Source organism: Phascolarctos cinereus, unplaced genomic scaffold, assembly GCF_003287225.1.
Source record: "Phascolarctos cinereus isolate Bilbo 61053 unplaced genomic scaffold, phaCin_HiC Scaffold_2;HRSCAF=192, whole genome shotgun sequence".
Classification (NCBI taxonomy): Eukaryota; Metazoa; Chordata; class Mammalia; order Diprotodontia; family Phascolarctidae; genus Phascolarctos; species Phascolarctos cinereus.
The window spans coordinates 221,504,129-221,527,524 of record NW_027555625.1 but is presented as its reverse complement, the minus strand read 5'-3'; the positions used below and the strand labels follow the sequence as shown (position 1 = coordinate 221,527,524).

General features: G+C 40.9%; 1 protein-coding gene across 1 annotated transcript in view; it reads right to left on the bottom strand.

Annotated features, from left to right (window-relative positions):
* CIB4 (calcium and integrin binding family member 4) overlaps positions 1–23,396 on the bottom strand; it is an 81,332-nt gene that overhangs the window by 3,673 nt on the left and 54,263 nt on the right. The window contains exons 4-5 of the mRNA XM_020983729.2: positions 4,929–5,070; positions 1,311–1,420 (exon numbers count right to left, since the gene is read on the bottom strand). Coding sequence (XP_020839388.1) covers positions 1,311–1,420; positions 4,929–5,070 — 252 coding nt within the window. The remainder of the gene's footprint in view (positions 1–1,310; positions 1,421–4,928; positions 5,071–23,396) is intronic.

Below are 23,396 nucleotides of genomic sequence, written 5' to 3'. Positions count from 1 at the left end.
ACTACAGAGTTGTAACTAGCAATTTCCATACACAGGACAATAAAAACAAATGCAATTGTGTTTTTAATTCCAGGGAGTGGGATGGGGGGAAAGGGAAGAGCAGCATAGACTCCAAGCTGTTTCCAAGGAGGGAGAAAAGAAATAGGGAAGGAGATTTCATTTGGAATATAGTTAAGTGGGGACAAGGGGAGGAGGAAGTACACTCCACTCCACCTGGTAGTAGGTGCTTAATCAATGCTACTTGCTTGATTGGACACTTCCTATCTAAAAAAAAAAAAAGAAAGTATTCTTGCTAACTAGGGGCTTAGTTCAGCTGTTTCTATCCAGTTGCTGAAGGAATATAAATGCTTCCAGCATACTCTACATTTCAGTACCTTGGGGAAGAGCCTTAATTACTCTACTCTAGTTACAACTTTGATTTCTTTTCATAAAATTGACAGGGAAGATAGTAAACTAGAGCCCAAGAGAAATGGAGTCATGGAACACTCAAGTCCAGTGTGAATGGGATGTCCTTCCTCTTAGGAAGGGGGGAAATGCCCCAAATCCAGCAGTGGGATTGTTATCATTAAATGCTGGGCTGCCATTTATGTGTCAAAGGCCTGGCCAAGTCTTCCCTCAAGGCCCTGAAATACTCTAGAGGCAAGATGAGCTAGCCCTAAAGGTACAGTGGAAAGGGCACTGGTTCTGGAGTCAGAAATCCCACACACAACCCTCGTCACCTTGGGCAAGTCACTTAACTTCCCTGGGCCTCAGTTTTCTCGTCTATAAAATGAGGGGTTTGGACTAGATGACCTATTAAATTTCTTCTAATTCTAGACCTAAGACCTTATGATTTCTCTTGGCCATCCCTCAGTATGATCCAATTGAGAACCCTAAAACTATAAATAGCAAAGACTTACCATGTGGCCTGGAGTTAAAACTTGGAACATTTGCCGTGACCCTTCAGGGAACTTCCCCCCGAGTTCCTCAAAAAGGGCAGGGCAGGGCAGTGAGTGAGAACAAGAAAATGGCCTAGTGAATGTAGCTTACTTAGCTATGATACCCAGTTACTTAGACCAAGGCCACATGTTTGATCCCCATGTAAAGTCAGCCTTTTGCAAATACATGCACTTGGCCATCATGAGGGAGAGTTTGGATGGTACAGAGCAATCTCTCTCTCTCCCTTGCTTTCCTAGCCACTTATTTGAGGGACTGAATCAGTGAAGGTTACACTTGCTGCACCTCTCCTAAGCCCTGTGGGCCCCACCAGTGGTGAAGGGAAGATCACATTTCACCCTTCCTCCCTTGACCCCCTCCCATCAGGTACATACATGTTTAGTCAGATTATTTAGCAACTCGTCACCCACATTAGTAGTGTTTAGCAGTCTCTGGATGATGCATTTGAGGTCATCCTCATCAATGAAGCCATTCTCATTAATATCTGCTGAGAAGAGGCAATTCTTAAATGTAATGAAGAAGTTGAAAGGGATGGATAGGGGAAGATCTTCCTCTTTACCTCACACCATTAAAAGCCAGTTATACCAGCTTAGGCAGCTAGGTGATGTAGTGGTTAGCGCTCCAGGCCTAGAGTCAGGAAGACTCATCTCCCCGAGTTCAAATCTGGCCTCAGACACTTACTAGCTGTGTGACCCTGGGCAAGTCACTTAACCCTGTTTGCCTCAGTTCCTATAAAATGAGCTGGAGAAGGAAATGGCAAACCCCTCCAGTATCTTTGCCAAGAAAGCCCTAAATGGGGTCATGAAGATTGGACGTGACTAAAAACTGACTGAATACCAACACCAACAATGTAAATATAAAGTAATTGATGAGGAGGATACTAACAACTGGAAGGGAGTGGAATAAGAAATGGCACCTGAGCTGAGTCTTCAAGGGAGCTGAGGATGCCAAGAGATGGAGGTGAGAACAACAAACCATTTGAGGCCTGGGTACTGCATAAATGCACCAAGATGGGAGGTAGAATGTCATGTAGGGGAAAAAGTAAATTGGCTAGTCTGCCTAGCACCTACAATGTTTAAAAAGGATAATTAGCCTTGAATATGTCTTAAAAGATAGACTGGAGCCAGACCGTGGAGGGCTTTAGAAACCAAACAGAGGAGTTCATATTTTATCCTAGAGACAATAGGAAACCACTGTAGTTTCCTGAGTAAGGAAGAGATATGAAGAAAACCAAAATTAACTTAGAAAGAAGCCAATTCTTATCAAAGGGATGGTCTTGGCACTGAACAATGACTTATCAACCACTTTGTGAGATATGTGAGAGGATATAGTCTGGACCTTTGATTATACGGAATACTTAGGAAAAAAAACTCTATCATAGATGCAGATCAGTGCATACTCTGCAACATAGAATTTTAGAGAGTGGGCAGGAACACTGAGAAGTTAAGTGATTTGCCCAGGGGTATACTGCCAGTAGGTATCAAATGTGGCACTTGAATCCCACTTCCCCACCACTTCCTCCCATCCCCATTCCTGATTCCCAGGTTAATTCTCTACCCATGATACCAAGCTGCCTCTCTTGTAGGTAATACAAGTATTATTATTCCCATTTTAGAGATAAGGAAATGGTGGCCCAGCCATATAAAGTGATATACTCAGAGTCACATGGCTAATAAGTGTCAGGGCTTGGATTTGAGCCCAGATCCCCAGAGGTTTTTTCCACTATACTATGCTAAAGAAGAAGGGAAAAAAGAAAGAAAAGGACATTCAGGAGGGATTCATTCTTATGATGGACACCAACCAGATGTTTGCTATTTCTATGGACACCGGACTATGAAGAAAAACAGGAGAAAAGTATCAATTGTTTGAGAGAGTGGTAGGAACCAGCTCTAGGACTAGCCTTCCCCAGCTATGGTAACCAGACTGACATGGCAGCATCTCCTCCTACCAGCAATAATGCCCCACTCACCTTCAAGCCCTGTTCCTCGCTCCCAAACTTCCAAACCTCAGTACCTGGGCCTCCTCACCTGGAACATCCAACCACCCCTGTTAGGAAGTTTTGGTTTTTTTTTCAGTGATCAGTTTTCTCCTCCTAGACCTGCAATTATGTATAAGCTTGCTACACAGCTCCCAGGAAAAGTTATTTTATAGTCTTTTTCTCTAAGTTAGTGGAGGGTTGACCTTGCAGATAGAAAGCTGGCCTCAAAATCAGCAAGTCCTTGTTCTTCCTGGGACTGATTGAGTGACTCTGAGCAAGTCACTTATTCTCTTCCTCCTTGCTGTTCCTTGTAGAAGATACTTCATCTCCCAATTTTAAGCATTTTCTTTTTTAAAAAATTAAATTTTTTTTTAAATTTTTTGCTTAGGCAGTTGGGGTTAAGTGACCTAGGGTCACACAGCTAGTAAGTGTGTCTGAAGCCAGGTTTGAACTCAGGTCCTCCTGACTCCAAGGCTGGAGCTCTATCTACTCCTCCACCTAGCTGCCCCAATTTTAAGCATTTTCATTGGCTATTCCCCCATAACTGAAATTCCCTCCCTCCTCATCTTCGTCTCTTGGCTTCCTTAAAATCTCAACTAAAATTCTACCTTCTGAAAGAAGCCTTCTTTATGTTATGCCTCCCCCTCTAAGATTATCACCAATTTATCTTGTTTGTACGTAACTACTTGCGTGTTGTCTCCCCCATTAGACTGAGTTCCTTGAGTGCAGGGACTATTTTTTGCCTTTCTTTGTATCCCCAGCACTTAGCACAGAGCCTGGCAAATAGTAGGTGCTTAATATGGCTTGTTAACTAACTGCCCCAGGCTACTTGCTCTTTTAGATGCTTAAAATTTACAGGACAGGCACAGATCTGCATCTGTGATATTACCAAACACTGTGAAATCACAGGTTCAAACCCTTCCCCTATTCTACCCCTGCCTCTCAAATCATAAGGTAGAAGTTTCCTAATCAGTATCCACTTTTCTTTTTATTTTCAAGGTGAAAATTTCATGTAGTGTCATTATGCTAAGGTAAGTGTAAGGAATTATTGTCAAAAGAAAAAAAAATTACCTCCTAAGAAATACATTTCCTCTTGGAATTTGTTGGGTGTTTCTTGACTTACTTTGTTAAAAAAAAAAACACCTCAAGGGGCAGCTAGGTGGTGTAGTGGATAGAGCTCTGGCCTTGGAGTCAGGAGAACCCGAGTTCAAATGCAGTCTCAGACACATAACACTTACCAGTTGTGTGACCCTGGGCAAGTCACTTAACCCCAATTGCCTCACCAAAAAAAAAAAAAAGCAAAACACCTCAGTCAGTTTTGCCCTTTCTTGGTTTCAGGCAGCAAGCTGCAGACCTCATTCCCCCCCACTAGGTTGACCTACCCTTCCCTGGTGAGCTTCTCCTTTCTAACTTGACCTTTTTCCCACAAGTACAGATTTGGGTCCCTTTTCAGATCTTATTAAGGAAAGTCTGAGGCACCCTGTTCCTCCCCTGCCTCCAGCCACCTCCTCCACAAACGATTGGCCACCCTCACTAGAGACCAAGTAACCCTTCCTCATCAGCATTCCTTGTCAGTTTTGGAACCATGAACCGTGATCAAATCAGCTCTGCCCTTTTTTCTGGACAGGAGGTGTCCATCTATTCTCCTATGGCTAGGGATGTACTAGTAAATGTGTTACACTGGGATCTCCAAAAAATTGTATACACCATACACTTTTAAGTTTAACATGCATTAAGATCATTTTTTCCATCCCTTTCTTAAGTCTAGACAATCAACAAAACAAATGAAGCTCTGACTTGTAGACAATTTCCAAGGTATAAGTGCTCACAAAAATTTAACAATCACCTTTATCAAGGAGCCAGTTCAAGCTAGCTCTAGCACATTCCTAGCTGAAACCGTGGGGGTGAGATTGTTCAGGAGAGGAAGCGGAGAGAAGCATGGGATCATCCCTCCAACCCCCGAAGTCTTATTTATTTTTATTCCCTGAGTACCGTGACCCTCAACGTATCTTACCATAGATGCGGAAGGCATACTCAATCTTCAAGCTGGGGCAGGCCTGGGCACTGAATACAGAAGCCATTCCCAAAACATCTTCAAATGAGAAGACATCATCATGGGAGAACACTCTGCAGATTCTGTCTCTGAAGGGGTTAACCTGCTGGGCAAGGAGGAAGAAGGTGATGTCCACTGTCCACAGTCTGGTGTTCACTACCCGTGTCCACGGTCTGAGCTTCCTTAAAAATAAGTTTAATTGATACCTTTGACTTCTTGTTTGTACATAATTGTTCACATGATGGCTTCCCCATTAGACTGTGAGCTCCTCAAGAGTGGGGACTGGTTTTATATCATAGTCATTTCCAGATTATTCCAACACACACACACACACACACACACACACACACACACACACACACACACAGCATTGAACCTCCTTTTATAACAAAGAATAAACAGTTGAGCAAAAAACAACAGATACAGTAACTCTAGCTATGTATATAATATTCTATCCCTGAAGTACCCCACCTTTCTCTTGAGGACAAGGCCATGTGTTTCATTATCTGTTCTCCAGCACCAGGATTAGTCCTAAGAACCACTAGGAGTTTGCCTTCTTATTACTGTTATTTCATTTACATTATTGCTATTTGTTCACCTGATCCTGCTTACTTCATTCTACATCAATTCATATGTCTTCCCATATTCCTATGAAGTCTTCATATTCATAATTCTTATTGCACAATATTTTATATAATAATATAACAACATGTCACATAATAATAATAGGGGATAATAATAGCACCAATAGCTTGCAGAGTTATGAGGATCAGATGAGATAATATTTGTAAAGTGCCTGGTACAGTGCTTGGTATGTAGTAGGAACTTAATGAATGCTTATTTCCCTAGTTCTCAATATATAATATATAATTCTACAGTATAATAAAATTATCTATATAATATATAATTCTAATTACATTAAATATTTCTATAATTCTGTATTACACATAATTATATTCTATATATAGAATATATGTAATAACATAATAGAATGATGCAATGTATGTGTATTCTATATTACATATATAATGCATAATATATTTCTAATGTATTCTATAATACATAAAAGTATATTATACATAATTCCATATAATATATAGAATTATATTACGTATAATATAATTACAAATACAATATAACATAGCTTCTGCAATGGTTCTCAGAGCATTGGGCCAATTATAGCTGTAAATATTTTTGTATTTATGCTACTTTTTTCTCTGTTCTTGACCTCCTTGAGACATATACCCAGTAGCGATATCATCGTGTCAAAAAGTATGAACTATTGAGTGCTTTTCTAGCATAATTCCAAATTATATTCTAGAATGGTTGTACCAAATCATAGTTCCACCATAATGCATTAGTATATTTCCCTTTCCACAATCCCTTCAACAATTGGGGTTTTTTCGTTTGGTTTTGGCCATCTGCTGGATGTGAGGCAACATCTCAGTTGCTTTAAATTTGCATCTCCTACTGTTAGTGATTTGGAGCAGTTCTTATAGAATCATTGATAGCTTACATTTCTTCTTTATCAAACTACCTATTCATCTCTTTTGGCAATTTATCTATTGAGGACTGGCTCTTCTTCTCATATATTTGTACTTTAGATATCAGACTTTTGTCACAGATATTTGTTGTGAAGACTTTCCCTTCTCAGTCAAGAGCTTCTCTTCTTATTTCAGCTGCACTGATTTTGTTTGCACAAAAATCTTTTAATTTTATGTAATCAAAATATTCAATTTCATCTTTTATGACCACCTCTCCAATTTATTTGAGAGTTCTCCCCCCTTAGCCATGGTTATGAAAGGTATGTCCTTTCATTCTTACTTAATTGTTTTGATGACATGTACTTTCATATTTAAATTGCATATCCATTTAGAGGTTATCGCAATATTATAAATTATTGTATTTCTGCCAAACTGGTTTCTGGTTTTCCCAGTATTTCTGTTGAATAGAGAATCCTTGTCCTGGTAGTCTGTGTTCTTGGGCTTATCAAAGACTAGACTATTATGTTTGAATTGCTTTGTGAGTTTTGCTTTCCTAGTCTGCTCCACTGATCGGCATTCCTATTTTTTAACCAGTAGCAAATGGTTTTAATGATTACTGCTTTATTCTATAATTTAAGATGCTGTAATAAAGGCCTCCCTTTATTCCTAACATTTTTCTTTATATCCATTGAGAATTTTGATCTTTCTTTTCCTCTCAATGAAGTTTATATTATTACTTTTTCTAGTTCTACAAAGTAATTATATGATAGTTTGACTGATATGGCATTAATTTTATAAATTAATTGACCAACAAGCATTTATTAAGCATCTCTCCTATGTGTCAGTCACTGTACTAGGTACTGGGGATACAAAGGCATAAGAGAGGTAGTCCTTGCCCTATAAGCACTTATGTTCTATTTTTTGTTTGTTTGTTTGATTTTTGCTTTAAATAGTATTTTATTTTTTCCCACAATTACATATCAAGAAAATTTTTAGCATACTTGTGTTCTATTAAAGGAAGGAAGAGAATGCAAGATATTCACAAATGTTTAGAAATACATATGGTGGGGACGGGGCAACATGAGGAGCTAATCAGGACATCCCTACCATCAAACACAGTAGTCTAGTGTTTGATGAGGCCAAGAACATAACCTACCAGGACAAGGACTCCCTATTGAACAAGAACTGCTGGGATACTTGGAAACCCCAGTTTGGTAGAATTAAGTTTAGATCAACATCTTACTTACACCATCTATGTATTATAGTAATCTCTAAATCGATGCAGCTTAATAAGGGATTATACAACTTAAATATAAGAGAATCTGTCACAAAAACAATTAAAGGAGAAGGAAGGAAGACTATTCCACAACTATAGCTAAGGAGAAATTTCTCAAACAAGACATAGAGGTAATTCTAGAATGCTATGATTCCATCAAATTGAAAGACTTTTGCACAAATGGAATCGATTCAATTAGGATACAAAGAGTCCAGTGGATGACCTCACAAAAGTAGAAGGTAACAGAGACAAGATGTTAATACATTAAAAATTTAAAGAAATACTTCTACTTATCCCTTTATAAAGTGTGAAAGAATGATTGTGGCAAGAATGAAGAGGAGAGGTCTATGAGAGACATGGTGGCAATAAGATACCCAAGACTTGGCACTGGATCAGATCTGGAGGAAGTAAAAGTGAGTAAAGAATGGAGGATGACTCTGACATTGCAAACGTGAAGAAAGGAAGTTAAGAAGACAGGTGCGTTAGCAGACTCGTGGATCCTAACACAAAGATAGCTTGAAAGCATTCCTTAGACTTGATGAATGGACTATGATTGTGGAAGAGTATAACATATTAGAATGGAATGAGATATTTAAGGGGAATCAGAGGGGATGAATGGCATTGCAGATGGGGAAAATACTCACATGAGGAAATCCAGGAACCAGAAGTGGGAAGCATGGTAAAGAACAACAGGGCAAAGATCAACAGAGGCAGAAAGAACAACAATGTTGTTATTACAGTATGTTGTAGACCACCGGCACAGAAAGGGGAAAGAGATGAAGAGTTAGGGAAACAGATCATAATTCTGGCCTCAACCTTCTATAGTGAGGATAGGGAGAGAAGCCAGACCTAGGATTTCACTGGCATAAGGCACTCCCAGATAAGGAAATTATCTCTACCAATGCAGGTCAGCATCTTCTCTGCAACTTACAGTGTTAGCGAGTTGCCTAGAGCACTGATAAATTAAGTGATTCACCCAGACAGTCAGAGGTGAAACTTGAATCCAGGTCTTCCCGGTTCCAAAATTGGTTTCTATCATCTTACACCACATTGCCTCTCTTAACGTGATAGGTGACTTCAATTACCTCAGCATTTGCTGGGGCCCTTTTTCTGACCAGTGCAGAACAGCTAATAACTCCCTGATTTATTAATGGTAATCTCATTTTTAAAAGTTGGAGGAACCAATGAAGGAAATGTCTATTTTGAATGTAATTCTCATCGGCTTGGTGAAGCTAACAGGACTATTGGTCTCTGGCTTTGCTTTATGTTTCTGCCTTTATTACGCATATCTACCAGAAACATTTTGACCAGCACCAAAATCTCCCTAGAGTAACAAAGAAGAAGTTGCTAGAGTAAAAACAACTATTCCATCTTCAGATTTACGATAACTAAGGAAAGGAAAGTCAACCATTGTCTGACATGCAGGTTAGACTTTGAGGGAGTAGGTTTCAAATGTTTCAGAGAAAGGATAGGTAAAGTCCCAAATTCTTAGAGGAAATCAGCTCAGGAAGGATGGGAAGCAATCTGGCTGCACAAAGAACTAACTAACCGACCAAGGACAGGGGATGGAAAATGAATACAAATGCTTGGTGTGGTACAGTCGTGTAAGAGTAGCATTAGGAGGACAGAAGCTCAGCATGAGCTGAGATTGGCACCGAAAGATAAGAACAACAACAAAATGGGAATTTGAAAAAGCCATATTGTGAAGGAGGAAATGAAAATTAAAGAAGGGAAAAGACTCTTGTATGGACCACAGAGAGAAGGTTGAGCTGCACAGCCCGTGTTTGCTTCTATATTCTATGCCTAGGAAAAATGATCTTTGGACTGGAAAAGATAGAACAAAAGAGAGTAAGAGGAAGCTGATATTTATAAGACAAATGAGGAGATTGTACGAGAGTACCAGGCTGTACTTGACAAGTTCAAATCCCCAAGACTGAGCTACATTTTTGGGTCCTTAAAGAACTGGTGGATGGAGCTGCTAAGCCAGTAATACTTGAAAGACTATGGAAAATGGCAGGTGTTATATACCATTCATTGAAAGAGGGAAGAGAATGGAGGCTGAAAACAATAGGCTAGAGACCGGTATCTGGAAAAAAAAAATCACGGCCAAATTATTAAAGTGTGGTGGTGAACATTTAGAAAAGGAAGTATTTGGTGATCACAGAGAACCACTCTGGCTTCATGAAGAGTAGCCAGACTCATCTCAATTCCTTTCTGCACAAGGTTACTAGACTGGTAGATCTAAGGAGTGCTGTGTAGCATAACTAGATTGTAGCAAAGCATTTTAAAGCCTTATGCTATTCTTATGGAAATGATGGGGACATAAGGAATGTAGGATAGGACAAGTTACTTGGATTTGGACTAGTTAAGTGGACAAGCCCAAAGAATTGTCATTAATGGTTCTATGTCAGTTTAGGCAGAGGTCTGCAGTGGAGCATACCACAGACCTGTGCCTAACCCAATGTTATTTAACATCTGATCAGTGACATGGATAAAGACACAGACAACAAGATTGTCAGATTTGCAGATGACACAAAACTGGAAAGTATAGCTGACACATTGGATGACTGGATCCAAAAAGATCTTGACAAGCTAGAATGTTGAATCAAATCTAACAAGATGGAATCTAATAATCTAATAACATTTGGGGGCAGCTAAGTGGTTCAATGGATACAGTGCCTGGAAGACTCATCTCCCTGAGTTCAAATCCAGACTCAGACACTGACTAGCAGTGTGACGCTGGGCAAGTCACTTAGCCATATTTGCCTCAATTTCCTCATCTGTAAAATGAACTGGAGAAGGAAATACATATAGGTGGAGATAACGGAACTAAACCCAGAAGAGGTTTCAGTGCTCAGAGAACCCAATCTCTGCACTTTATAGATGAAGAAACTGAAACCCAGGGAGAGTAAGTGACTTGCCTAAAGTTATAACACAAGTTGTGTCAGAGGAAGGATTTGAACCCATATCGTCTGACTCTAGGGTATCTAGGTGACACAGTGGATAGAGCTACAGGACTGGGGTCAGGAAGACCTGAGTTCAAATCCGGACTCAGACACTTACTAGCTTTCTGACCCTGGGCAAATCACTTAACCCTGTTTGCCTTAGTTTCCTCATCTATAAAATGAGCTGGAGAAGGAAATGACAAACTGCTCCATTACCTTCACCAAGAAAACCCCAAAATGGACCACAAAGAATTTGCACACAACTGAAAAATGACTGAGCAACAAAACATCTGACTCTAGAGCCAGTGATCTGTCCACAACCACACTGCCTCCCTAGGGAATTATACAAATAACCCATCCAAGTGACCTACAGTAGTTTCAGAAATCATGACAAAGTTTTTCTCAACTGAAGACAGCAACTTCTCCCAAAGAGGGGATCAAGTCCCAGAAAGGAGCTGATTCCAGCTTTTCAGACAAAGAGAAATCCTTTCATCCTCAGAGCCTACAAGGCTGAGACAGTTTGAGCATAGGTCAACTCTGCCAGAAGGTGGCAGTGTAGGACTGAAATCTCCGACCACTTAGTTCTTCCAGAAACAAGATTTCACACAGAATTAAAAAATAAACTAGACTGCACACCGTCTTAGGGTACTGAAAATTACTGCCCTTGGCCGTATGCCCCTGGCCGTTCTCTGATGTTAGGTAACGGCCACACTTGAGAGGGATTAACTGGTACGCTAGAAAGAGCCCTCGGTTTGAATCTTGGCTTAGAACAGAGCTGATAAACACTTGGCCAACAACACTCCTCAATGAGGCCAGAATCAGAGTAAAATGCAATGGGAAAATATTTAATGAAATAAATAAAAATGCACTAGAACATAGATAATGTTGATACATGGTTTTCTAATCAATATGCCCCCAAGGGGATCCTTGAATATGGTTGAGTGGCCCCATTTCTGTTTGACTTGGCCACCATGGACTTGGATGATTCTAGCTGGGTCATGCTTAACATCCCCAATTCACAGAAGAGGGAGCTAACTTTCCCAGAGTCCATTTGTCAGTGCCAGAATAGGGAAAGAGTTCAAACCCAGGCTTCAAATCCAGTTCCCTTTGTTCTCTCCACTGCAGCATGTTTATACTTCATCCTACTGATTTCCTTATTTGTAAAATGAGGGGGATGAAATGAGGGGTTCTCAACCCCAGGTCTGTGACCCTGGATGGGGGGAAAAGCTACATATTTATTTCAACCTAATTAATTTCTTTTGCAATCTTATGGACTTTATGCATCTAAAAACATGATTCTGAGAAGGGGTCTGCAGGCTTCACTAGACTGTCTGAAGGGCCCATGACACACAAAAATGTTAAGAACCCCTAAACTAGAGGATTTCCATCTCTACGTGCTGGAGTTGGGGCTTTAAAAAACCTGAGGACATACATACAAACTACCCATAACGTTGCCCAGATTGTCACCAAGCAAAGATGACAGAAGAAGTAGGACTATTGCTCTACTTCCTTTTGTGATAACTCCTCCCATTCCCACAGTCCTTCTGTGCTCATTTTAAACTGGTTTTCCCTATTTGAAAATATAAATGGGATGAGGGAGTGACTGGGGGAAAGGGATGGGGACTGGCATAGAAAAGAAGGTTATGGCTTGATCCTGATCTAGGCCCTGAAACTCCTAGGATGGCCTAAGAAAGAGCATTGACCTGAAAGTTAAGAGACCTGGGTTCTAATTCCAAGTCTGCCACTAACTCTCTGTATGACTTGAGTCATCTGATTTCTCTGGGACTCAGCTACCTGGAGCCTTAAGAATAAGGACATCGGACTTGGAGATCTCAGAGGCCCCTTCCATCTCCAGCATTCTATTAGTCTACGATTCTAAATCCCCTAGGGAAGCTTCTATGCAAGCCTTCATATGTCCTTCCCAGGGCAGAGGGCCCTGAAATTTTAATCAAAAGAAATCAAATCCGTTTAAGTTAATGCACTATCTCTCTTGGCTAAGCCCCTGGAGGAGTCCTTCCTGCCAACTGTTTATAAAAAATAGACAGACTATGTATTTTAAATGTTCAACCTTCCTGGAGTCTAAAAACAGAAAGGCTACACTGGAACTGTCTCCTGTGTGACAGATGGGCTGGCAGGGACCATCTAAGGATGTGTCCTGCCTGGAGGCCTTCTGAGGCATCACTAATGGAACAAAGAGTGGAGGAAAACAGTAAAAATGCTAAATATTATTAAACAGCCAAGGAATAATGGGGCCCAGAACCTGGCTCAGAATCACACACAAAAGCATTTTTTCCAGACTGCAGGCTAAAGAAAACCAACTTCTCAGAAGCCCTGATATTTTACTATGTCCTAGGATTTAGAAGTAGATGGGACCTTGGGGGTCATTTATTCCAACTCCTTCATTTTATAGATATGGAAACTGAGGCCCTGAGAGATTGAGTGACTTGCCCCAGGTAACACAGGTCCTCAGAGTAGCAGCAATGGGTTCTGAGCGCTGGGCCTCTGACTGAAAAGCCATGATGCCTCGAAAAGATTCAGGAAGCACTGGCAGTTGGAACTCATGTTTGCTGATTTGTAAGCTCCAACTGCTGACCTATGAAGGCCCTTTCCTCTAGGCCATCATGGCAGCCTCTTATTCCTGGGGCCTATGGGATTCATTCATCCCATCACATGGAAGAGGGTTCATACTTGTTCTGATTGGCCTCAGGGGATAGAACTAGGAGCAGTGAGTAGCAGTTCAAAGGGTCAAATTTAGGCTCAATTTCAAAAAAAACTTCCTAACAATTGGAGCTTTCTATAAGTTGATGGCTTACCTCTGAAGGTTTGGGGGTCCTCCTCCATGCAGATGGAAAGCAGAGGTTGAGTGTCCATTTGCTTCCTCCACTAAAACTACCTTATGTTTATTTTGTTTATATTTTGTGTATGTATTAGGACATCTTCTGTCTCAATTCTTATCTAGCTCTTAGTCACTGAGTGGGCATTGCCTCAGACAAACCGAGACCTGGGGAAAGACTTTAATTTGGAAAGACCAAGGTCATCTGCTGCATCCTGGGCCATCTGATGACCCTGGAGACAAAGCGAGGCTACCAACTTAATGCCACTCTACCTCACTTAAATCCATTTCACATGCAAATCAAAACATCACCCTCATGATGTCATCGGTCCTGGAGAACAACAGTGTGTGTGTGTGTGTGTGTGTGTGTGTGTGTGTGTGTGTGTGTGTGTCCTCTGATAGAATGCAGGCTCCTTGAGAGCAGAGTCTGCCTCCTTTTTGTCTTTATATCTCCAGTGCCTGGAATAGTGCCTGGCACATAGTAGGTCCTCAGTGAATGCTTGTTTATTGGTAGTGATTGGGCTAAGAAGTTTGGACTTTCTTTGATGGACAAAGGAAGCCATTGAAATTTTCCAGGCAGGTGAGTGCTACGATCAGATGTGTGTATTAGGAATATAAATCTTGTGGCAACGTGCAGTTTAGTTTGGAAGGAAAGAGGAGCTAGAGAAAGGAAAACCTGTTAGGAGTCTATTACTTCTCTCCAGTTGAAAAGTAAGGAGAATGTAAAAAAGGGTGGTGGCAATGGGGAATACTAGAGAGTCTTCAACAAGAATTGGAAACTGATGGGTTAGGGGGTGAGGAAATCAAGGGACAGGCAGCTGTCAAAGACAATGAAATTAAGAGCATGGCCTCTCAGCTTAGGGGGCTTTTCCTGTCCATAGAAGTCTGGTGTTCCTCCCTTTCCGTCTCTCTCCTCCAGTTTTTCTAGGCACCGGTGAAACTAGAAACTTGAAACTCCCATGTCAAAATGTTACTCATAAGCAGCATGGAGCTGGGCCCCTCACCCTGCCTTGCTTCTTTGAAACGTATGAGTGTTAATAGTTCTGTCTATCACACCAGCAACTTAGCACAGCTGGCCTGATGCTGCGAGATAGAAATAAGAGAAGATTGTACAAGCTGTTTTCTAAGATTACTTTGAGCTCTAAATTCTGTTAGTACCAGCAATTGCTAACTTCTAATAGAGATGAAACCTTGGTGCTTTCTTTTCCTTTCCACCTCTTATTATATATGACTTCTTCAAGCCTTGACTCAAATATCACTTTCTGCACATCTTTCCCCATGACAGCTACTTGTGCCTTTCCCTATGAGGTCACCATCTACCAGCTAGCCACTCCATATAAACCTGTTATATACCTATCTGGGTATATTATCCCTCCTCTTAGTATGTAAGGTCTTTAAACACAGGAGCTAGGGTTTTGTTTTGTTTTGGTTTTGTATTTTTAGTACTTAACATAGTGCCTAGCACACAGTGAGCACTTAATGTTTCTTGACTGATTTGGGGACCACATTATTTTTAATTCTATATTAGACCCCTAAAAACCAACTAAGAATTAAAGGAGTGAGTTTCCAGTGGGTCTATTACTTCATTTTAGTAACAGGAGAGCATAGTATAAGCACGCCAAACTTATAAACACCCAGCTCATGATGGGAATAAGCTATTTCCAGACATTTGTATGCATCCTTTTCCCTTCCTTGGCAGCTTGTCATGTACTGGGACCAAACCACCTCGTGGCCAGCCTGGTGACAAGTCTCTACATGCTTCATCGGTTTGGTTGTCATACAGCTGACATAGAGTATGATGCTACCGGCTCCTTCACGTAACCGATTTCATTCATAAATGTAGGGTTTTCTTCTCATTCTAACATTTTCCCTCTGTTGATTATTTCCAATTTATCCTGTCCACAGCTTGTTTGTACGTAGCTGCTTGCATGTTGTCTCTCCTGTTAGATCATGAGCTCTTTAAGACCCAGGGCTCTCTTTTGCTTTTCTTTGTATTTTTAGTGCTTAGCACCATGTTTGACACATAGTAAGTGCTTAATAAGACTGGTTGATCTTGATATGGTTGTAGCATCAATAGAACTACTTTTCAATTATCAGCCAAGGTTAGAATAATTCTTTCCTTAAAAATCACATAGATTGGGGGATGGGAGTGGGTGGGGTGGGGTCTAGACCAATTGTGCCTCCTGGTGGCTGACTAGGGTAACTGTCTAATGGTTCCAGGAGCGGGGAGCCTGCAGCCTTGAGGCCACATGTGGCCCTCTAGGTCCTTGGTGTGGCTTTTTGACTGAAACCAAGTTTTACAGAACAAATCCTTTTATTAAAGATTAAGGGTTTGTTCTGTGAAGTTTGGATTCAGTCAAAGGGCTGCACTGAGGACCTAGAGGGCCACATGTAGCCTTGAGGCCACAAGTTCCCCACCCATGTATTGCTATCTTTTTTTTTCCTTCTTAGAGAAGCTGTGTACATGTTATAATCTCTCTTATCTTCTTTGTTTAGCTATTCACCCTACTAAGTTTATCCTATCTCGGGCCACTTTTCTCTTACATTTATACATTCTCAAATCCCTCTTTCCTTTTCTTTCCCAAATCCTACATTTTCCTCAGGGAAAAGAAAAATCTCTCCTCCCTCCCTACCCTCTCTCTAATCCTATTCTTCATTCCATTTGTTATTTTTAAGGAAAGAATTATTCTAACCAAGAATGATAATTGAACAGTAGTTCATCTAGTGATGATACAATGGTGGCAAAGTCAACCAGTCAGTCAATAAATACTTATGAAGCACCTATTATGTGTCAAGCACGGTGCTAAGTACTGAAAGTACAAAGAAAGACAAAAGACAGTCTTGGCTGTCAAAGAGCTCATAATCTAACAGGAGAGGCAACCATGCACAAACAAGCTACGGACAGGATAAATTGGAAATAATCAACAAAGGGAAAGTGCTAGAATGAAAAGAAAAGCCTACATTTATACATGAAATCAATCATGTGAAGGAGCCAGTAGCATCATGCTGTACGTCAGCTGTCTGACAACCAAACCGATGGAGCATGTAGAGACTTGTCACCAGGCTGGCCGCAAGGTGATGGATTTTCCAGCAAGAGTAACTCTGAAAAAATCATCTCTTAAAGCTCAGAGAGGTTACCTTCTGTCTTTCTGGAAGGAATGCTCACGATAGCAAAATGACAGTTCCCTGAATTATTTAAGTATTCAGAACTATGCAATTTTTATTGGGTTTCTCAGTTGTCCTCAAACATTGTACTGAATTCCCCTGATAGACATGGGAAAGGTTCTGCATGCCCAAGACTCACTTTTAAAGTGTGGTACAATGGAAAGGACTTTGGGGATAGAGTCAGGAGGCCCTGGTTCAAATCCTAGCTTTGATACATAGAACCTGGGTGACCTTGGGCAAGCCACTTACCTTCTGGGCCTCAGTTTCCTTATCTATACAATGAAGGGATTAGTCTCTGAGGTCTTTTTCAGCTCTAGAGTTAAGATTCTCTGATCCTATGACCTTGGATGTCCTTTCCAGCACTAAACTTATGGACTTCAAAAGAAACCTTGAAAGTGATCTGAAATGCAGAGCAGCTAAGTGGCCCAGTGAATAGAACAGGATCCTGGTGTCAGGAGGAATGAGTTTACATTTGGCCTCAGACACTTGACACTAACTATCTCTGTAACCCTGGGTGAGTCACTTAACCCTGATTGCCTTGAAAAGAACAAACATTTCAGATCCTTTTTTGTTTGTTTAAACAAAGTGTTCTGAAATGTGAATAGGCAGCTTTCAAAAGAAGAAATCTAAGCTATCAAAAATCACATAAAAAATGCTCTAAAATCACTAACAATTAGAAAACTGCAAATTGTAGCAACTTTGAAGTTCCATCTCACATTTATCAGACTGGCAAAGATGACAAAAGAGGAAAATGACGAATGTTGGAGGGGCTGTGGGTACAGGCACACTAGTGTACTATTGGTGGAGTTGTGAATTGGGCCAGCAGGGGTGGGGAACCTGCAGCCTTTAGGCCACATGTGGTCCTCTAGGTCCTCAAGTGCAGCTCTTTGACTGAATCCAAACTTCACAGAACAAATCCCCTTAAGGAAAGGATTTGTTCTGTAAAAATTAGACCCAGTCAAAAGGCCGCACTTGAGGACCTAGAGGGCCACATGTGGCCTCAAGGCCACAAGTTCCCCACCCCTGGGCTGTTTTAGAAAGCAATTTGGAGCTATGCTCAGAAAGTTAACAAACTGTGCATCCCGTTTGACTCAACTATATCACTATTAGATATCACCTAAAGAAACCAAAGAAAGAGAGAAAAGATTTATAAGCATGCAAAATTGGAAATTGGTTGTGGGGGGCGGGATGAGAGACAGAAAGGGGAGGAGAGTTTCCTCCTATTAGGAAATAGCTAAACAAATTATGACATATGAATATCATGGAATATTATTATAGTGCTATAAGACATAATAAAATGGACAGTTTTAAAGGAGACTGGGAGAGCTACTTGGAGCTTATGCAGAGTGAAGAGAGCAGAACCATGAGAGAGATATCCTGTATACACCAGAGCTATCAACATATTTCCTGAAGGCACACACAGCCTTCAACATTCCCAAGTACAGGACCAGATTAAAATCTAATTGAGAAATATTTAATAAAATAAATAAATATTCAACAAAACATACATAACATTACATTTTAAAAGGGCTGTTAGGTAGTGCAGTAATTAAAGCACATGGAGTAGAGTCAAGAATGCTCATCTTCCTGATGAGTTCAAATCTAGCCTCAGATACTTACTCACTAAGCCTTATTTGCCTCAGTTTCCACATTTGTAAAATGAGCTGGAGAAGGAAATGGCAAACCACTCCACTGTCTGCCAAGAACACCCCAAATGGAGTCAGGAAGAATTAGACAGGACTGGAAAAAAAGACTGAACAACAACATTTTAAATGTCGGTATGTGACCTACAGAGATCATTTTGTAGGGATCGGTGCCCTGCCCCCACCCTTTCTATTTGAGTGTGATGCCATCGGTATGTGCTGATAACATTATAGAGAAAAACGGCTTTGCAGACTTTAGAATTCTAATAAAGTAGAAGTCCAAAGGAATGATGGCAGACAGGCAATGAATTTAATGTGCAAAAAGAGGCATACTAAGCAGGAATAGATTGAAGAATCTGTTTTGGGGGTTTGTTATTTTTATATACTCAGTGGAAGAGGGAAGGTGTAGGGACATATTAATTTTTAAAAATTTCTGAACTTAGTGAAACCATCAATAAAAATACCAGGTAAGCCACTACAGTACATATAACTATACACTCTAAATTATGCATAATTTTTAAGGTATATTGAATTTAACAAAATTACAAAAAAGAAGAAGAAAGTGACCTGAAGGCACTTTGAGCATCTCTACCTAAGACTCCACTTTATCTCCTAATCCATTCTCCCTCTATTAAGCCTGTATTTCTTCAAGCGCCATCACTGAACATGAACTTCATATTCCAGTTTGGTTTTGTGTTCTAGTCAGTTACTAGCATTGCCATAATATTATTTTCTCCAGTTCTTCCTTGTAAATGTGCAGTTTCTCAGCTGCATTATGGATGAAGTGGCTTCTAAGTGGCCTGGGGAGCTTCACCATCCTTCGAACATTGTTTCTATGGAAAAATGTGTTCTGAAGACCAAACAACTGCCTTGCAGACTTTGGGAACTCTCTAGCTGGGGACTTGGTGTACTTAACAAGCCAACATCAAAGCCAGAAGCTGTGAGTGTCCCAGGAAAAGTTACCTTCCAGGCCAGATGGAAGTCTAACAGTTCTTAGATCAGAGCATTCAAGAAGAGACCTTAGAAGTAAATAATCTATTCCAGCTTCCTCATTTTATAGAGTGGGAAACTGAAGTCCAAAGAGCCCTAAGTGACTTGCCCAAGGCCAAATACAGAAAAAGCTCCAAAACCCAGTGGGTTGAGACACGATCTATCTGCACTTTGTCTTAGAATGTGAGCTCCCTGAGGGCAGGGAGTGTTTTTGCCTTTTTTCCTATCCCCAACACAACATGGTGGCTGGACTTAATAAATGACTGCAAACTGACCAAGGGACTGGGGACTAATTTTAATTTCTGCCCAGCAAATTCTTAATCTGACTCCTTTCCTGGTTCTAATGTTTTCTTTTCCTGTTGTTGAGCAAATGTGATTATTTCCCAGAACTGGCTTTATTCCAGGCTGCTTGGTATCTCCTTTAGAGCACATACCCTGAGCAACTGGGGTGTAATGGAGAAGGCTTATTCGGGAATCTGCCAAATAGCAGGTACTTCAATTTGTACATTTAATTTCTTAAGAGGACTTTATTGATGCCTTTTGATTTTATATTATAGCCATTTCCAAATATTCCTCCTCTACCCATCCATACCTCGACTGGACCATCCCTTGAACCCTAGAAAAAACAATTAGTTAAGGAGAACCAACTAACATAGCAACCAAGTCTGACAGTGGATACAACATGTTGTTGTCATTATTATTCACTTGTTTCAGTTGTGTCCAACTCTTCATCATCTCATTTGGGGTTTTCTTGGCAGAGATACTGGAGTGGTTTGTCATTTCCTTCTCCAGCTCATTTTACAGAGGAGGAAATTGAGGTAAACAAGGTTAAATGACTTAGGGTCACACAGCTAGTAAGTGTCTGAGGCTGGATTTGAACTCAGGAAAAAGGAGTCTTCCTGACTCAAGGCCTAGCATTCTGTCTACTGCACCACCTAGCTACCCAGTGATATAACATTACACATCTGTAATTCCCAACTTTTCTACAGAGAGGAAGGAAAACTACTTACCCATTTATTCTCTGACTGCCTTCCAGTGTTTATATTGTCATAGTCATTGTGTAAATTGTTCTCCAACTTCTGTTTATTTCATTCTGTCAATTCATATAGTTCTTCCCATGCTTCTCTGAATTTCTCATATTTGTTTCTAAATAGCTAATATCACATTACATTTGTGTACCTCACTTTGTTCAGACATTCTCAAATCAATGGATACCCACTTTTCTTTCTAGGTTTGTTCATTTGTTTTGGGTTTGGTTGTTGTTGTTGTGTTTTTTGCTTTCGTTACCACAAAAAATAATTATTCACTATAAATCACTGATTTTTTTTTTTAGGCAACTGGGGTTAAGTGACTTGCCCAGGGTCACACAGCTAGTAAGTGTCAAGTATTTGGTCTGAGGCCGGATTTGAACTCAGGTCCTCCTAACTTCAGGGCCTGTGCTCTATCCACTGCTCCACCTAGCTGCTCCCAAATCACTGAATTCTAAAGAAGATAATGTCTTAAAGCAGTGGGGGCCCAAAGGGAGCATGATTAACCATTAATCAAAGACTGGGATTATAGATCCCATGCCAATCTCCCCACAATAACAAATCCCAGTTTGTCTCCAATAAAGCCACATCACGCCATTAACTCACATTGCCCAACCCTAACCCCTTCTGCTCCTGGTCCCCCTACCCATAGCTGTGCAAGCTCTGAACTTCTCTCCTTCACTTGAAGTAGGTCCCTCAGAGTATTTATAAGAGCCCCTCCACCCTCAGCAAATCTGCACCCTGCCCACCAGATCACCACTCAGGCTCAGCCTTCTGTGGAGCAGTGGTCCGTGTGGGCCCCACCTCCACCTCTCCCTAGTCATTTTTAATAAGACAGAGTGAGTCACACCAGATGACAAGGCCTGCATGGGCTGTGATCTGCATTGCAGATTTCTTATTACATTATCTCTCCCTCCCAAACCCACCCCTCTTTTGAATCTCCCTATTTCTGTCAAGGGCACCTCTATCCTTCCAGTTACACACAGCTGAAACCTGGCGTCATCTGTAATTCCTCATCCTCCTTATATCTTATTAAGTTCCTAAATATTAGGCCAGAAGAAGAGATCACTGGTGGACAGGGGCAGGGTGGATGGGGAAGGTGACCTTTGTTTCAAGAGTGTGCTGGTAAATATTTAACAACTGGCTCTTCAAAAACAATTTACACACGACATACTTTTAAGTTGAATCTGCATCATTAAAATTTTTTCCATCACTTTCTTAAGTCTAGACAATAACAAAACATTAAATCAAGCCCTGATTTCTAGCTTTTGCCAATTTCCGAGGTGTAAATATTCATACTGAAAATTGGCTCCAGTACAGGTTCCCTTCCTGTGTTCAAATATTTGAAGGGCCGTCAGGTAGATGAGAGATATTAGATTTGTTCAGCTCAGCCTCAGAGGGCAGAACTAATAGTTATGGGTACGGTTACAGGAGAGCATATTTCAACTCAATATAATCACAGCATGCATTCATATAGGGCTTTGCATATGTGATTAGGCATCACTACCTCTATTTTATAGCTGAACAAACTTGGACTCAGGAAGGGTTAGTGGCTTGCCCAAAGTCTTGCGGTTCTTAAGTGGCAGGATTCGAACCCAGGTCTTCCTGACTCCAGGTCTAGCTCTCTATCCACTACCACCAGACTGCCCCAAAATAAAATGGGCTGCCTTGTAAGACAATGACCTTCCTGACACTGGAAGTGTGTCATAGGCTGGACGAATATTTGGTTTGAATGTTGAAGAGATTTTTATATTGGGCCAGTTAGGACTCTCAGAAAAGGCCCTGTAACTGGGCCTCTGGCCCTTATCTCAAGAGATGAGCCAGATCATGTCCAAGTGCCAAGGACTGCACTCATTGAGGCCCCAGCAGAGGCCTTTCAGGGATATAGTATCTTTCCCTTGTCATAGGATACTGCAGCTGATAAACTGGAGAGACTTTTCTAGTAGAACCAGGATCCCTCTCTTCCAGGATCCTAACCACCCTATTGACTTAATCTCCTCTATTTGCTTCACCATCTGCCCCATGTTGATTCCTGACTACAACTTCTCTCAATCTGACCCTATTTGCCTGTTTTAAGAGACACCTCCAGCCTTTTTCTCCAGCTGTCTCCTGTCCTGGCCTGTAAATCTGCCCTTGCCTGTCCTCAGATCTCAGCTCTGAATTCCTGTTATCAATTCCAAGTTTACCAAGCTTTGCTCAAAATAGCCAGTTGCAACCCTGGTGCAAAGAACCCAACCACCAGGCTGTTTTGCTAAGCCATTTACATGGGCTTGTGGTAAAAGGGCTGGATTTGGAGTCAGAGGACTGGAGTTTGAATTCTGCACCAGTGACGTATTATCTGTGTAACTCTAGGCAGGTCAATTCATCTCCCAGGACCTCCGTTTCCTCATCTCTAAAATGCAGGCATTGTATTAGATGACCTCCGAGGTCCTTTGAGCTTTAAATCTATGAGCTATTGATACAGTTGGCAGCCCACCTTCCAAAGGGAAGGGAAGGGAAGGGGGACCCAGGACAGAAGCTTTGAGAATACTTAGCATGCTGCAGATGATGAGCCTGCAAAGAAGACTGACAAGGAATGGTCAGAGAGGTAAGAAGTGAACCAGGAAAGAGCAGTGCTAGAGAGGAGAGAGAATCCATGAGGAGAGGATGGTAAATAGTGTCAAACGCAGCAGAGAGGCCAAGAAGGATTAGAACTGAGAAAAGACCATTAGATTTAGCTGTTAAGAGATCAGCAGTAAATAACAGTTGAACTTTAGTATAAGGAGCTGCCCAATTATACCTAGCGATTTATCTCGTTACCAATTAATATTTAGCTGATATTTTATTATTTAATAGGGAGCTACATTTTTATGAAAAACACACACACACACACACACACACACAATTTACTGGTCTTTGACCTATGTTCTTGCTCTTCTCCATTATCCATACCTGGCTAGCTAGGAACCACACCATAGTGGTAACTCAAATCGCAGTCATAACCCTTTGGAGGAAATAACTAGTTTCTGCAGGGCTAGCTTTGCAAACCCAAATCTAATAAGAGACAGCAAATATCTTAGCACAGA